The 14,470-nt window shown below is 34.3% G+C and overlaps 2 protein-coding genes across 4 annotated transcripts; one reads left to right on the top strand and one right to left on the bottom strand.

The window, feature by feature from the left end:
- The first annotated feature begins 2,962 nt into the window (after nucleotides 1–2,962).
- On the top strand, nucleotides 2,963–5,609 carry card19 (caspase recruitment domain family, member 19). 3 transcript variants are annotated; one of them, XM_042733808.1, is made up of 6 exons: nucleotides 2,963–3,087; nucleotides 3,602–3,741; nucleotides 4,149–4,305; nucleotides 5,030–5,092; nucleotides 5,301–5,387; nucleotides 5,477–5,609. In XM_042733808.1, the coding sequence occupies exons 1-6, from the start codon at nucleotides 3,042–3,044 to the stop codon at nucleotides 5,581–5,583; spliced, it is 600 nt and encodes a 199-aa protein (XP_042589742.1). In that variant the 5' UTR covers nucleotides 2,963–3,041; the 3' UTR covers nucleotides 5,584–5,609. The 3 variants fall into 3 exon arrangements, with proteins under 3 accessions (XP_042589742.1, XP_042589743.1, XP_042589744.1); XM_042733809.1 differs by having other exon boundaries at nucleotides 5,322–5,387; nucleotides 5,477–5,603; XM_042733810.1 differs by lacking the exon at nucleotides 2,963–3,087 and having other exon boundaries at nucleotides 3,595–3,741; nucleotides 5,322–5,387; nucleotides 5,477–5,603.
- Nucleotides 5,610–7,603: 1,994 nt separating this feature from the next.
- ninj1 (ninjurin 1) lies at nucleotides 7,604–14,193 on the bottom strand. The gene is made up of 3 exons (XM_019077076.2): nucleotides 14,022–14,193; nucleotides 9,128–9,362; nucleotides 7,604–7,920 (listed from the first exon to the last, which is right to left on the bottom strand). Exons 1-3 carry the CDS (start codon nucleotides 14,076–14,078, stop codon nucleotides 7,775–7,777), a joined length of 438 nt encoding a protein of 145 aa, XP_018932621.2. The 5' UTR covers nucleotides 14,079–14,193; the 3' UTR covers nucleotides 7,604–7,774.
- Between the last annotated feature and the right edge of the window lie 277 nt (nucleotides 14,194–14,470).

Here is a 14,470-nt window from a genome sequence, read left to right as displayed (position 1 = left end):
ATGATACTTGGAAAATGTCTAAACATGGTAAAATACATTTACATTTGTCTAAATTTGTCTCTTCTCTCTGAACGTCTGAGCCCAATGTTTCTACTTTAACCCAACCAGCAATGAATGTCATTGAGTTAAACCCAGTTTCACAAAGCTAGTCTGTTAATCTCTGTGTCAGTGCAAATAAATCTGTGTAATCCCGACAGAGACGCCCTTTACTGAGCCTGCTGCGTTTGTAATCCAGGTTGCAACCCTAAAGGACATAATTGATGCTACAGATAAAAATATGACAAAATTGAGAGTTGTCATAGATGATGTCTAGAATTTTTTGCACACTTTGTCATCCATGTCTTTGTTGGTTTTGTTCATACTATTTCATCTAGCCTTTCAGCCAGCATAACACATTGTCCATGTTGTCTTTACAGTGTGACTCTGAACCACTGTAGCGTGCATGATCTGTTGCTCTCACTTTTAACCGTTTATATTAGTTGGCATGTTGTCTGTTGCATGTGAGTCTTCTGCTTCCTGCAGTCCATTGCATCTAAAAAATGAGTCTTCCGTGTTTTGCTGTGTACTAATGAGTCTAACCTGTCTCAATGTTAACGGTAACTTTCCTTATGTCCAGTGTGATCAGCTTGACTTAAGATATATTCATTATTTACAATACATTTGGATAATTTGTGATGTAATAATTCTCATGATCATTTTATTTCTCAATTTTGCAGTAATTTTACAATAACTTTATAATATCTGCAAACTATCATCAAACTCTTACTTCCCTCTACACTATCCCTACACAAAACACAAGAATACACATGCCTGCTTCAGTTATGGAAACAAGAAATTTGTCCCTGGATGTGGCTGCAAGAAAACACAGGCTCACATGTAAAGCCAACCGATCTATGTAATCATGATTCTGACTGTTACTGTGGTATTTTTATTTTTCTGCTTTATTTTTGTTTAATGTGCACTTTTAGTGCATTAGTTATGTAAGACATGCACATTACAGTATACTTGGCACATTTTTGGTTTTGTTCTTGTGAATTTTACGTATTTAACTGAAAAACAAAAATAATATAAGAACAGTGGTTTGTTTATAGTATTTTATGCTTAACTGTCAGGTTCTAAGCATATTCCAGGGAGAACGATTATGTTAATAAGGCCTATATTTGTTTCTTGTTCTGTTCAATAGTCAAACATTCTAACTCTTTTAAGTTTGACTTGCTCCTGAAAAGTTTGGAGTCAATTTTCATAGTGGGTCAAGCATATGTTAAATTTAAGACATAAAAAATATTAATTCCAAATTGGAATACTTTCTACTTTTTTGCCAAATACTGCATTAAGGTCAGCATTTTGTATTTTACATTGCAATACATGTTTGTTTTTAGACATTGAATATCTGTTTTGTATAACCCTCTCAAAAGACCTCCTGTGCCTTTTATGCAACTATTTGTTTTTTTATTTTCATAAACAATTCTAAGAGCCATATATTCTTCAGTATTTCTATCAGTCTCACTACAGATCTCGCCCACTTGGCCCAGTGTGTGAACATGTAATTTGTACAATAATTAAACACTCCTTCTGAATGTCAACTCAGATTGCTTGTTTAGGAGATTTTAAATGTTAGTAAGAATTAGGTGTGTTAAAATCATGCATTCCTTTAAGGAAGTAATGATTTCTGATGGCGGTCATCATGGCTGTCTGTTGATATTGTTGGTCATTATTTTCCTACACGTAACCTTGCTAATAATTTTGTTATTTGTTTGTATTTCAGCAAGCAGAAAACATTGCCTCAGAACATTAGTGCCATTTCAAATTTAAGACATTTTAAAGTTTTAAAAGACCTTTTCCTTTTCTTTTTCTTTTGACAACAAATTAAGTGCAATTTTGTGCTGTTTCTGGAGTGTATGCAATAGTTTTCTATTTGCTGAAACCGCTTCATCAGCCATGTCATAGCTTTATATGACATTTTGAGTTTATTTTTACACATTTTTATGGAATGACCTCACGTATTTGTTAATATTTATTCATAACCTTGGCTATCAGTTCAGTATTAATGACTAGGTTTGTATGCATTATTACTGGCACATGCGCTGCCTCTTTGCATTTCTACTTGAAATCTTACAGGTACAGTGTAAGCTATACTGCCTCGCCTTTGTTTTGTTTTGTTTTGTTTTGTTTCTTTTGGGTGTTTTGTTTGTTTTGTTTTTTACAGTGCTGATGTCAATGTTCTGCTTTTTTCTAAACATTTGTGCTCTGTAGTATGAGAAACACATTATAGGCCCATGTCTGTCTTAACATTTCTCATTGACAAAAAAAGGATAAATAAACTAATATAAAATATGACTGTTTGCTTCAGGTTGTATATTAGTTGTTGAAAATTAGCTTTGGTCCTTAAATTTTTGTCAGATAGATTTCCAAAAGTCCAGCAGTGCTGGGATGTTATACTTATTTTTCATTTATTTATTTTTTTAAACGATTCATAATTGTATAAAATCAATAACTGTTTTCTAAACAAAAGCAATATCATTTGTTCAAATCAGGGTTGTAATATTAAGAAAATAATATTTCCTGCACAACATTTAAAATTATTAGGAAATATAGCAGATATTAGCAAAAGCAATTATTCTTGGGGTAAGGTTTATTAATTTATTTTCGAAAGTCTGAGTAGGTAGGACATTACTTATGTATTTATTTATATATTGCGTAAAAACATATGGTATATGGGTTGTTACAAAAGAAAGGAATCCGCCTTTAAAACATCTATTATAGGCTATGGTCGAACGTGTGTCTATAAATATTAATATTATCTAATATAAATTATATTTATTATTAAAATCGTTTTTGATAAGAGTGTAGCGCTCACTGCTTACTGTGTCTAATATTTTCATATTCAGTAAATGTTTAATCTCTGATACTAAGGGAATTGAATCTAGACTTTACAATTCTTTCAATTATAAATTGTATTTGCGTGAACTTCCGTATTAGACTTTTCACTCGGAACTTCCGGTACTTCTCCCCATGGTCTCCGCCCCTCCACATACAATGCAATGGGCGTTTCCAAACAAAAGACAGCAGGATACTTCAAAATGGGAGGTCAGTCAAACTTTTACTTGTTACTGCTGATGTGAAGTATAAATATGAACTATAAACATATAATTTTTACTTTATAAAATTGTGCTTTATAGGATCCTTATACACATTGCTCACAAACTTGAGCTGCTTCGGCAAGTTGTACTTCGACAGTTGTCGCTGTGCTCCATTACGGTGCATTGAAGTCTACCCTGCTTAATATGTTACATTTCAAAAGCTCTATAATCCGTTAAAATAGTATTTCCGAATTTATAAGGCGGTTTTGTTGCCTAAAAGACATTCAAATAACCCTCAGTGTACCTCAGAAGTTTGTTTGACGGTCTTTCGGTCCCTGTGTCTCTGCTCAATGTAACATTTATGAAGTGGCTCCCTCTTCTGGTTGAAATGTGCACTGTATTTATGAAGATATTTGTACTAGACGGGATTATTGAAAGGACTGGTTAAATTAACATTGTATAATTTGCTCCCTCTCGTGTTGTTCTAAACCTGTATGGCTTTATTTCTGTGTAAATGACAGAGAGCTTCCACGAACAGCTGCGAATAGACAGCCGGTTCCTGAAATCGGACCAACGTCTAGATACAGAACTGGTGGATAAACTCATCCTGCAGCTCAACAGAATCTACCCCCAGATCCTGACTGACAAGGAGGCCTCCAGGGTAAGAGCTCCACCCTTAGTATCTGCAGCCGTGATCTCAAAAACGTCTGACTAATTCACCACGGGTTACATCAAGATGATCCTACGGGATTTATAATGGGGTTTCTAAACGCAAATTTTGCAGCAGTTAGTTTTATTTTTAAAAACATTTTCGGAATAAATCACCACATAAGACCGTTTGGGGTGTGAGAGTGTGCAGCTGTACAACAAAATGTTGTCAAGGAGTGTTTACCACAGCTCTAATGTTACTCTGGAAAAACCCCAGAGGAAGATCTCAAGGGAGGCCGTGGTGAATAAGTCTTCCTGGGTTTTGATATCATGTCTGCAGCACTTCATACAGAGAAACATTCCAGTCGTCAAATGTTGTACGCTATTTCTCTTTCCAATAATGATATTCCCAAACATTAGTTCAGGGATTTGGATGTGCCCACCTGTATCAGGCTGGCGGAGCTGCTGTCTCATCTACAGGACAAAGGAGAGGAGGCATGTCGAGAGTTTTACCGCGCACTGCACCTCCACGTGGAGGACGTTTATTTCAGCTTACCCACACGCCTCCGACTCAGAGGTTGGCAGAATCATCATTTTCCACCCATAACCACTCAAAAACATCATTCTTTTGAGGATGTTCAGTTAGTTCTGCCATGCAGCATATCATTCCTGATTCATAGTAGTGATAGAAATGTATTTTATAGAGTAGTTCACCCAAAAATTAAAATTCGATGAAAATGTACTCACCCTCAGGACATCCAAGATGTAGATGAGTTTGATTTCATCAGAACAGATTTGGATCAATTTTATTAAGGGTTATTTTTTTAACATACTTAAAACCATTTCCTTTGGCTAAAATATCTATAATATAGCAATATATATATAGTATTGCTATCTCCAGTGAAAAAATAGCCTCATCTGAATCAGGAGAGAAATATGCAGATTAAACAACATTTACAAGTAAAAAAAGATTCAAAAAAGTTCTAAACTAATGTGTTAGATTAACATTTGGATGCATTATTATTTGGCCGGAAGCGACATCTTACAGTTAAAAATGGTGATTTTTTTTTTTTTTTTTTTTAAATGATTTTCACTTCACAAGATGTTAATTGAATCACTGCAGAGGATCTATTGGTGAGCAAGTGACTAAATGTTACATTTCCCCAAATGTGTTCCTATGAAGAAACAAACTCATCTACATCTTGGATGACCTGAGGGTGAATAAGTTTTCAGCTGTGTGAACAGTTCCTTTCAGCCTGTGTTTTTGGTTTGACCACTAAGTTTTTTTTTTGTTTTTCTAGAGTCTGGTGAACCCGTAGTCCCAATCACGAGTCCCAAGCACAGATATGTAATGAATGACCATAGTAAGTCAGCCTTTTCAGTGATTATGCACTAGTACAGGGGTCTGGTTAACCACTATGCCAACAACCCCCCCAACCATCCCACCCCCCCCACACACACACACCGTTTTAATGTATTCTGTACATATACATTTTTAAATGATAGGAAAAAAAAAAAACTATAGGGCTATTTGATTTTCATGCAAATAGTTTTTGAATAATGTATATATAGTTTTGTTTTGTCACTGCACAGGTCCGTTTTTCTTCCTGAGTTGTTTCAGTGTGGCTGTAGGAGCAGCTCTGCTGTATTACTATGGTGGTAAGCACACAAACTTGTTAATATCTTAATACCCAGATCTAAAATATCCATTTCCTAGACTATAAGCCATCAAAATGTTTTTTCTGCAGAGTCCAAGCAGGTGTCAGGCTCCAGCAGCGCTCTGGGTTTGGCTGCGATGGGTCTTAGTAGAAAAGTGCGGGACGTTTTCATCTGGTACACAGAAGATGGAAAATAATGGTTTTTTTTGCTGCCTTAAAAAAGCAAATCAACACACACCAAAATACTCCGAAATACTTGTCAAAAATATCGAAAAATATTAAAAATATTTTAATTCAGGTTTTAAAAAATATGTACATACTATTTATATAGAGAAATTATTGTTATAATTCAGAATTAGAATGGCAGTATTCCAAAGATTGAATTTTTAGGTTTCATGGCTAAATCTGGAAACTCTTGTAACAATTTTAAATATAACAATTGAATGGTTTATTTAACTGCTAATATCTTTTATCAAACATTAGTCATTGAAATAATAGTCATTTATATGCAATACCAAGGGCAGGAACTCGTTACTTTTAAGAAAAGTTGGATAGGAACCAAACTCGCTACTTGCACTAAAGTATTTAGTTGAAGTTGAAACGCTGAGCTACTCTGTTAATGTTGCTGCAACCCTCATTTTGTTTGTGCATTTGTTTTATTGTACTTTAAAAATAGACATCAAACTCATTTATATATTATTTATAGTCAGTATATTTTAGTTCTCACAGACTTGGGACTTGCTAAGAGATTATAGTAGTAAAATGTGGACACAGAGGTTTATAATTCACTACGCCATTTAGTGCATGCAAAACTGAGTAAACTTGACAAATCAAATAGATCAGGTGTCAGAATATTTTGACACACAAGACAATAAAGGCTACAGGTAACCTTAAAGTCCAGTACCTTGGAGTATTAGGAGTTTGTTACTTTATAATACCTTTTTTTGTGGGCTAAGATTTCAACAAATATGTTTATATTGCTTTTATACTAGCAGCATGTTTGTACTGGTTTGTGTTAATAATTCATTTTGTCAATTTACTCTTGTGGCCTTGTTTCTGCAGTGCAATGTAAGTGTTTTGTAAAACTTTTCAGATTAATCTATATATATATATATATATATATATATATATATATATATATATATATATATATATATATATATATATATATATATTGTCAGGGGTTAAAAAATTATTAGGCTAAATAAAACTGTGGAACTGTTGCTGATGTACTTGGAGATGAATTTGATTTCCACGTCTTGATATACCAAAACAAACACTTGATGAGTTGCAAAAAAAAAAATATATGTCAGAATGATTGTTTTGTCCATAAATAAAGAATCTTTAGTCCTTAAAAACAACATCATTACTAAAGAAGAAGACCAGTGTGCAATACTGAACATCTAGACAACTGTAAGTTGGTCTCCTATTTATCTGTGCACTGAAATAATGCCTAAATGCTGCTCTCTAAAAGTAAAAAAAAATAAAATAAAATAAAGGAAATCTTTGGCCAGTTATACAAACAGTATTGATATAAAATGTACAAAAAGTCCATGAAACATATTAACATATGGATAGTAAAAAATCACAACAAACATCAAAACACTAAACATTAAAATTTAAAATAAAAAATATTTCAAATAAAACGGCAATATGCTTGCTTAATCAGTAGATGGCGCTCTTATACAAATTCTCAAAAATCTCTATTTCTGACGTTTTGGGGTTAATACAAGAAGAAAAATGTGTTGTATTTATGATACTTAATCTTCACTTACAGAGTTATGTAAGAAAAAAATCATTTTGCTAAAGTGCTGATTAAAACTCTTCAATGCAATTACTAGACTTCTTTGACTTCTAGCAATTTATCCTTCATGCAGCAAATATGACCTGCAAGTAAAAACAAATACAAACGAGCTGTGTGCATGAGTTGCATTGTGTTGGACCCCACATAAAATGAGCCCATTTTCCCCATATAAACAGCTGATACAGTGATCAAATAGACAGTATGAAGGTCCCATGTGAGGTGAGGTGCTACTCTCCATTTCGGCCTTGAAAGGTATTGTCTGTTTAGTTTCTGTCATGATTATTTTTAATCTCAGTAATGATCCGATTAGAATATCCAATCCAATTTAAAAACTGATGCATTTTAACAACGTGAATTATATAATTAAACAATTAGCCATAATATATATATAAATATATTCCATATGAGGGTGCATTTATATTAAGATGATATTGGCTCATTTTGGGACTAAAAAAGGTTCTGCAAAACATAAGGCATATTTACATCGAGGCACATTTGAATATGTCATGACAACTTGCTTGGTTTTTCATAATAAATGTACAAAATGTGTATAATTGTATGAAATCCTAAACTCATGTTGCCAGTTATGATTTTGTGTCCTCTGGTCTTTGGACGCCAAACGCTGTGATGAAAACATTTATTACTACGATGACAAAGACGAGAGCTGTGACGACGTTCTCCAGAAGATTCAGTATGTAGTGTTTACTCGAGTCATTCAGATTCCACTTCACTGTAGAACAAGAGCAATAACAGCAGCTCATTATGTAATTCAGAACATTTAAAATAATGTTATTAAACTGATTTAACAGCTTCTTAAATTAAAATGAAAGGCTAAAATCGGACAAAATGATTATAATTATATGGTGTCCATTGTTCTATAGAGCAAGTGTCAAAACCTCTAACACCACACACTTACTCACAGCTCATGTTCAAAAGAACTTGCATGATGACTCTAAAACTTTCAAAACCAGTAATAAAGCTCATTTTCCATTAATTAGAGGCTGATTGTGTTCACAGCGGATTCTGGTGTAAAGTACAGAGTTGTGTTTGAGGAAATAGGAATGATTGCTAGAAATGGGACACTGGGGGCTTTTTGAAGTTGAGCAGAGAATATGAATATTTCTCAAATTGGGACTGAATCTCTTGATATCATTCATGTGATAATTAATCTGCTCTTATTCTCACTATGTGCACAAAAATAAAAGTAAAAGCTGTTCAAATTTCTGATGGGAAACACCAAAGTGTTGCAGGATTGACTTTCATCACCTGATATATTCATATTGAAACTATATTTATTATTATATTATCTATACTATATTACATACAAATAGATTAGTGCAACTTCTGTACTTAAAGTACTGTTTTACACTGTTTTACAGCATTTATCAATTCTCCTTGTAGACAGTTATTACTGGATTGAATTGCCAAATGTTAAAACTAGGATTAACGTGCTTAAATCGTACTGACTAGTTTTATGTTCATATTTGGCTTTCTTTGCATTATATGAAGAAGAACAGCATGCACATTCTTCAGAACATAATACAAAGTCATAACATAGGTTTGGAAATACATGAGGGTGAGTAAAAAGAATTTTAACTTCTTGTTAAACTACTTTTTGAGACGTTTAATATTTGAATACTGCTTTACATACTACACTACCAGTTTGAAATGTTTAATCCAAATAGTTTTTAATGTTTCTTTTAAAGGGTTTTTATATTATAGAAGGTGATATACATTTTTGGGCCACTGCATATGATGTTCATACTTCAATGTGTCATTTTATGCAATATGAAGTACTATATGCATTAGGGTATGATACTGCTAATAACAGTATGTTTTGTCTTACAAAAGCAACTCTAATCATGTATAAAATCACTATTGCCTATATATTTTGAAGCCTGTAAACTTAGGTTCTCAGTTTGGTTGGTTTCTCTCACCTATGAAGATAAGCAAGACCCCCACGATGATCTGTAGGATGAGGGAGATGCTGATGAGGCTGATGAGAGGAATGTATAAGGAGAAAGAGGGTCCCACCTCCAGCACGGTCTTCAGCTGGGAGGCGTTGGCCATCAGCAGTGCAATATCCAGCATGCTCTCTGCTGCACTCTTCTTATTGGCATAATGGTTCATGTTCATTGGGGTGTTCCTTGACCAGTGGCTCTGCTGAGGACGCTAAACACAAGCACGAAAACACACATGTGATGTTACTTACTACATCCATAGGAATGAGATAGGGGAATGAGTACATACAGTGTTTACAGAGAAAGATGGAGGAAATAGGTTTCTGGGTCCTTGTTAGGACAACCAGATTTCAGGGATTGGGTTATCAAGCAGTGTTATCAAATAATGTTGCTCAAGTCAATTATTTAAAAGGTATAGGTTGGGGTTAATACTTCATAAAAATTTAGTTTGAGGACCAGGTTGTTGATCCAGTATAACACACTACTTAAATCACGATATGCTTTCAAGTGAGGCTTACAATTTGCACAGAATTTGACTTGCACAATGGTTGTTTTCTGACCTGCAATAGATTCTTCTGTAATTTGCGTCAAGGGTTATCTATGGTCATATTTCTCAGTTTTAGAAGGAAATGAAAGTCACTTGCATGTTTTTTTTAGGATGTTTGTAGCATGTGAAGGGAAGGGGTAAGTGCTTCGTTGACCCTGACATAATTTCCTTCCTTCTGTTTAAAACAGAAGTCGTTGTTATAGGGTTATAGAAACCTCTGCACAACAAAAACTTCCCAAATGTCAAATTAAATTCCTTAAAGCTTTCATCCCAGATAGCAAGCAACCGTTGAAACAATGTTAAGCCGATGTTGATGCCTCAACTCTTAACTGCATTGAATAAATCATACATAGTGGGGTTGGTTCAACATCACTTTTGCTCCCATAATTAATGCAGAAACAATAGGGATATTTCAACAACAACAAAGATAATGTCACTGAATCATCATTATGAAGTGATGGTGGTTCATCACTTATTCATCCTCCGTTCACGTTTAAACGTTAAATAAAATAATAATAATAATAAACACTAAAGTCACTGAATCAACATCAACAATCAACAACACCTTTTCAGCAGTTAAGTCACTTTATTTTTTTTATTTTAACAGTTTAACACAATCAATGACAAAAAGATACAAAATATCAGTCTTTTAAACACTTTAACCTTTAAATGATTAGTTTCAGGAGTCTGATGACAGACTACAGGTGGTCCAGTGGTTCAAGTTTTAGAAGCTGGCTTACATCAGACTGCTGCTTTTTCCTTTGGGTTCTCCTGAATCTGTAAAAGAAAGCATAATGTCGCTTAAGAGCAAGTCATTTGATTTGTCATACACAGTCACATTCAGGAATGTTAATATGTTAAACACAATATGATTCAGTTTTTAGTTAACACAAAAACATTCCAACTATGATTGTAGCATCATTAAATTCTATTTAATCTATTAACTCAAACCTATTCACACTTTAATATCAATACAGTTTCTACGATAAAAATGTATAAATAATACAAAATGACAGGGATGTCCAATTTCTTGAGCAGAGTTTATTAACAGCTAATGAATGTTTTTATGATCACTGAAAACTTCCAGGCAGGTGTGTTTTGAGAACAAGAACATTGCATTGGAGAAAAGTGTCAAATCGACTGAGAAAAACTGTAATACTGATTGAGGAAACTGAATGATTACCTGATAAAGCAGTAACTGAAGAGCAGGATATATACGGTAGCACAGGATAGCATCAGAGGGCACTTGAGGGTGTGTATTCAAAACAAGGGCGAAGTTCGATGACGCCGTGACTGAGTGTGGAATCATGGGAGTTGTCATCTTCATCCTCACAGCCGACAGAATCCGACAGGACTCGTGCAGAAATCATGTTCATGGATGAGCTAATGATATATTAACATTGTAGTATGAAGCAGGGTGAGGCTGAAAACGAGGCCACTGAACGAGAGAAAGCAGCCCTGTTTTATCATACTAGATACATTTGAAAATTCCGTTACAATGCTACTTTATTAGTCAGGTCACCTGACTAATAAAACATATTAAAGCGTCTTTGGTGTCTCCATGTTTTCTACAAAACAAAACCGGAAATCAAGGGGTTATGATGTCATTGGCAGTAGGGATGCTCCGATCTGCCTTTTTCGCCTCCGATTCTGATACCTAGGGTTCAGTATTGACCGATACCAGTGAAGATTTTTCCCCATTTAAATAAATGTAGAATTTATATATCTCTGTGTGTGGAACTGATAATCATTCTTTTACAATCTACTAGATACAGACTTCATTATAAAGAAAAATTAACACAATGGTCCATGTCACTAGTTAAAATTGCTTATTTCTCTGGATTTAAACATTCTTCGAAACATTTGTGATAATGTAATTACACAAGTCAGCTAAATATATATAGTGGTTTTTGGATGTTTTAATAAAAAAATCATACATATCGTGCCTTTAAATACAAGCTTAAGAATTCTCATGCTGTTAAATTCTGACTTCCTCTCTGTGACGTTCTGGAAAAAACTGCACCTTGCAACATTAGTTAGTACAAAGCATTATTAATAATAATCATAATCAGAGACGGAATGTTTGGCACGCAAAGCGTTCAAACGGAGTTCTACATTCTCAGATGTATTTGAAGTTCAAAAGTTTGCTCTTATAGTTCTTATTATTGCTGGAGTAATATATCTTAAGTGTTTAGTACACGAGTCGTCAAACACACATCCTGTAGAAAACTGAACCAGTTATCTAAAAGCAACTGCCTGGGCTCTCTTCCTCTTTATCTGTTCTGCTATGGATCCATGCAGCTCATTAATTAAGAAAAAAAGGTTCCTAAGCTTTCTTTCAAACCAGAAATGACATAAAGGTTCTCCTGGCTACACTTACCCAAAGTATTTCATACACATAAATCAAGCATTTAAAAATAAAGACATTGCAACCCTGGCAGTTTGTAATGACTTACATGGGCTATAAATACATACATATTCTACTCCATAATAATTTGAAATGAATCCACAGCTGAAGTGGTAAAAGCAGAAAAAGTCCATGACGTTTATCATGACGTTGATATGTAACTAATGCGCTCAACAAACCTAGAGCTACGGTACAACTACAGTTTTTAACCCTTTACTTTGCTAATACATGTGAATTGTGTTTATTTTATCCACCCTTTGCGACTAGACTATTTATAGACCTGTGGCACTAGAATTACAACCAACGCTGCAATTGTCCATAATATTACTCAGATATTACATCATACCAAAGCCAGGTGGAGGCGTCATTTCCACTTGGCATAGAAATTAGCCACATAGAAATCACTGCCCTTTCAGTCTGCCTAAACACACAGTGTCTTAAACACTGGTGCTGCCCACAGGAATGATTATGTTTGATTTTGTGTGTTTGTTGGGTAAAAAAAATCCACTGGTGGTAAGATGTTCCTCTAGTCTTTCTAACCACTTCACCTCAACTTTCTTCAGTGAAAACATTAATGAAAGTGTACGAAAAACATTAAATACATTAACATTTAAAGTTTAAATGAATTAAAAACACAGGCAAAGGGAATTGCAAGGGATGAAAAAAATTGTAATAAGAAATGGTGACCTGTCAAAAAATAAAAAACACAAAACATAAAATACACTTTCCCCTATACATTCATATTTTACCCTAAACAAACTACACATTAACTTTAGCAGGAGTAATAGGAACTACTATACTAAATGCTTTAGATTGGTCTTTATTGCTAGAACATAAATTATGATATGATGTCAGTTTTTGTTTACTTTCTACATGTTTAGTTCCCTCCTTGGCTAGGAGACTGTAAAACTAAAAAAAGAATCCATCCATTATGGTTTAACTGTTAAATTGTAATGAAAAAAAAAGAACTTAAAAATGGTTCTGTAAGATAAATGGTTAATTGGTTAAATGCAAGTTCCATACATTCCATTCATATGGTATACATGTATTTTATAGACTAATTTATATTGAGGAATGGGGTATTACTTTATAATTTACAATGAATATTAATAATTAAGAAACCAATATAGCCTATGCTTTTATGGTAAAATACTGTTAAAGTACCCTTTTTTATAAATGGAAATTATGACGGAATCTAGTTTGAAACCATCTAGTTTTTGTTGAAATAAGTTGTTAGGTTATTTAGTTAATGTAGAATTGTGCTGCACCGATGGTTTGTTTGTGGGCATCGCTGTACATTGGATTTCATGCAGTGTTTTAAAAATGTGCGTTATTCATGTGTCGTCTGATCTGAAAGTGTTTATCAGTGTCTTTCACAGCCTATTGTTTAGGTTACGCTGCCCGGTGATCTCATCGTCAGTATGGACGCGGTCGAGCGAAACACCAGGGTAATGAATAAGAGACTTTGTTTCCAAACTTTGAACCGCTTTTGTGCCGCGTGAGCTGTAATGTTGAGGACCCGTTGTCACTTACAACCCTCCGTTACTGAAACAAACCCCTCGGCCAGTCGAAAGCAGCTTCTATCAACACATGGTCTGCGATTATATAAGATTTGCCCCGCGGGCCACACCACAGTATCCCCTCAGTGAGACTCATCCACACAAGTGCATTCATTGCATTACCGTATGGAAAGGAAAATGTATGAGCAGCCTTTTTCCTTCAAAAAAACTAAAGAAACGCTTTCAGACTCCAAAAACCAAACTGAAAAGATTATGTATGGTTCGGTAAAATTTTTGTCTAACCCGATTGGTTTTTATAGACATCAATACAATGGGTTAAACTTTAACACAAACATCCCATTGGCGGATGCGTTTGTGCTCGTTTTAAATGACACTGATATGTTCACAATCACTCACCTCTCTTGAACCACTTCTGTTAGCATCTCCATTCAATTCTATCGCTTCTGAATCCATAATCCTTCCTTTGATTATAACTAACACTCCGTAAATAGCTGGGTTTAAGTGTATTTGTGGTGCATTATGATCTCATGCACGATGAAAGGAAAAGGGGGCTGGACAAACGACTGCCAATGACTGCTGCAGCGATGTCCGAATCGCTCTTTTGAGTCGGATCTTTTCAATCAGTCAGACGAACCGGTTAAAATATCTGAACAATTCGTTTATAAATAGAATTTTACTAAACGTACAAAACGTTTTTAGCCGGGATATTTCAGCAATTTTAGCAGTGTTAATTGTAAATTTGCTAGTTTCTAAATGTTTTGTTTATACAAAATATCATGGATGTACCAATGAAATTACAATAAAACATAATTATTCATAGAAAAATTAAGCAATATGTGCTATAG

Source organism: Cyprinus carpio, chromosome B11 (assembly GCF_018340385.1).
Source record: "Cyprinus carpio isolate SPL01 chromosome B11, ASM1834038v1, whole genome shotgun sequence".
NCBI classification, from domain to species: domain Eukaryota; kingdom Metazoa; phylum Chordata; class Actinopteri; order Cypriniformes; family Cyprinidae; genus Cyprinus; species Cyprinus carpio.
Note: the sequence above shows the minus strand (reverse complement) of the source record. Positions and strands in the feature narration are given on the sequence as shown.

Bases quoted from the DNA above. Each gene is read 5' to 3' on its own strand.
- card19 (XM_042733808.1), top strand. From the start codon at position 3,042: ATGGGCGTTTCCAAACAAAAGACAGCAGGATACTTCAAAATGGGAG. The intron at 4,306-5,029 runs GTTGGCAGAATC...TTGTTTTTCTAG, and splicing joins CACACGCCTCCGACTCAGAG to AGTCTGGTGAACCCGTAGTC. The intron at 5,388-5,476 runs GTAAGCACACAA...TTTTTTCTGCAG, and splicing joins TCTGCTGTATTACTATGGTG to AGTCCAAGCAGGTGTCAGGC.
- ninj1 (XM_019077076.2), bottom strand. From the start codon at position 14,078: ATGGATTCAGAAGCGATAGAATTGAATGGAGATGCTAACAGAAGTGGT. The intron at 9,363-14,021 runs GTGAGTGATTGT...GCTTGTGTTTAG, and splicing joins ACAGAAGTGGTTCAAGAGAG to CGTCCTCAGCAGAGCCACTG. The intron at 7,921-9,127 runs GTGAGAGAAACC...CTTGTTCTACAG, and splicing joins GGTCTTGCTTATCTTCATAG to TGAAGTGGAATCTGAATGAC.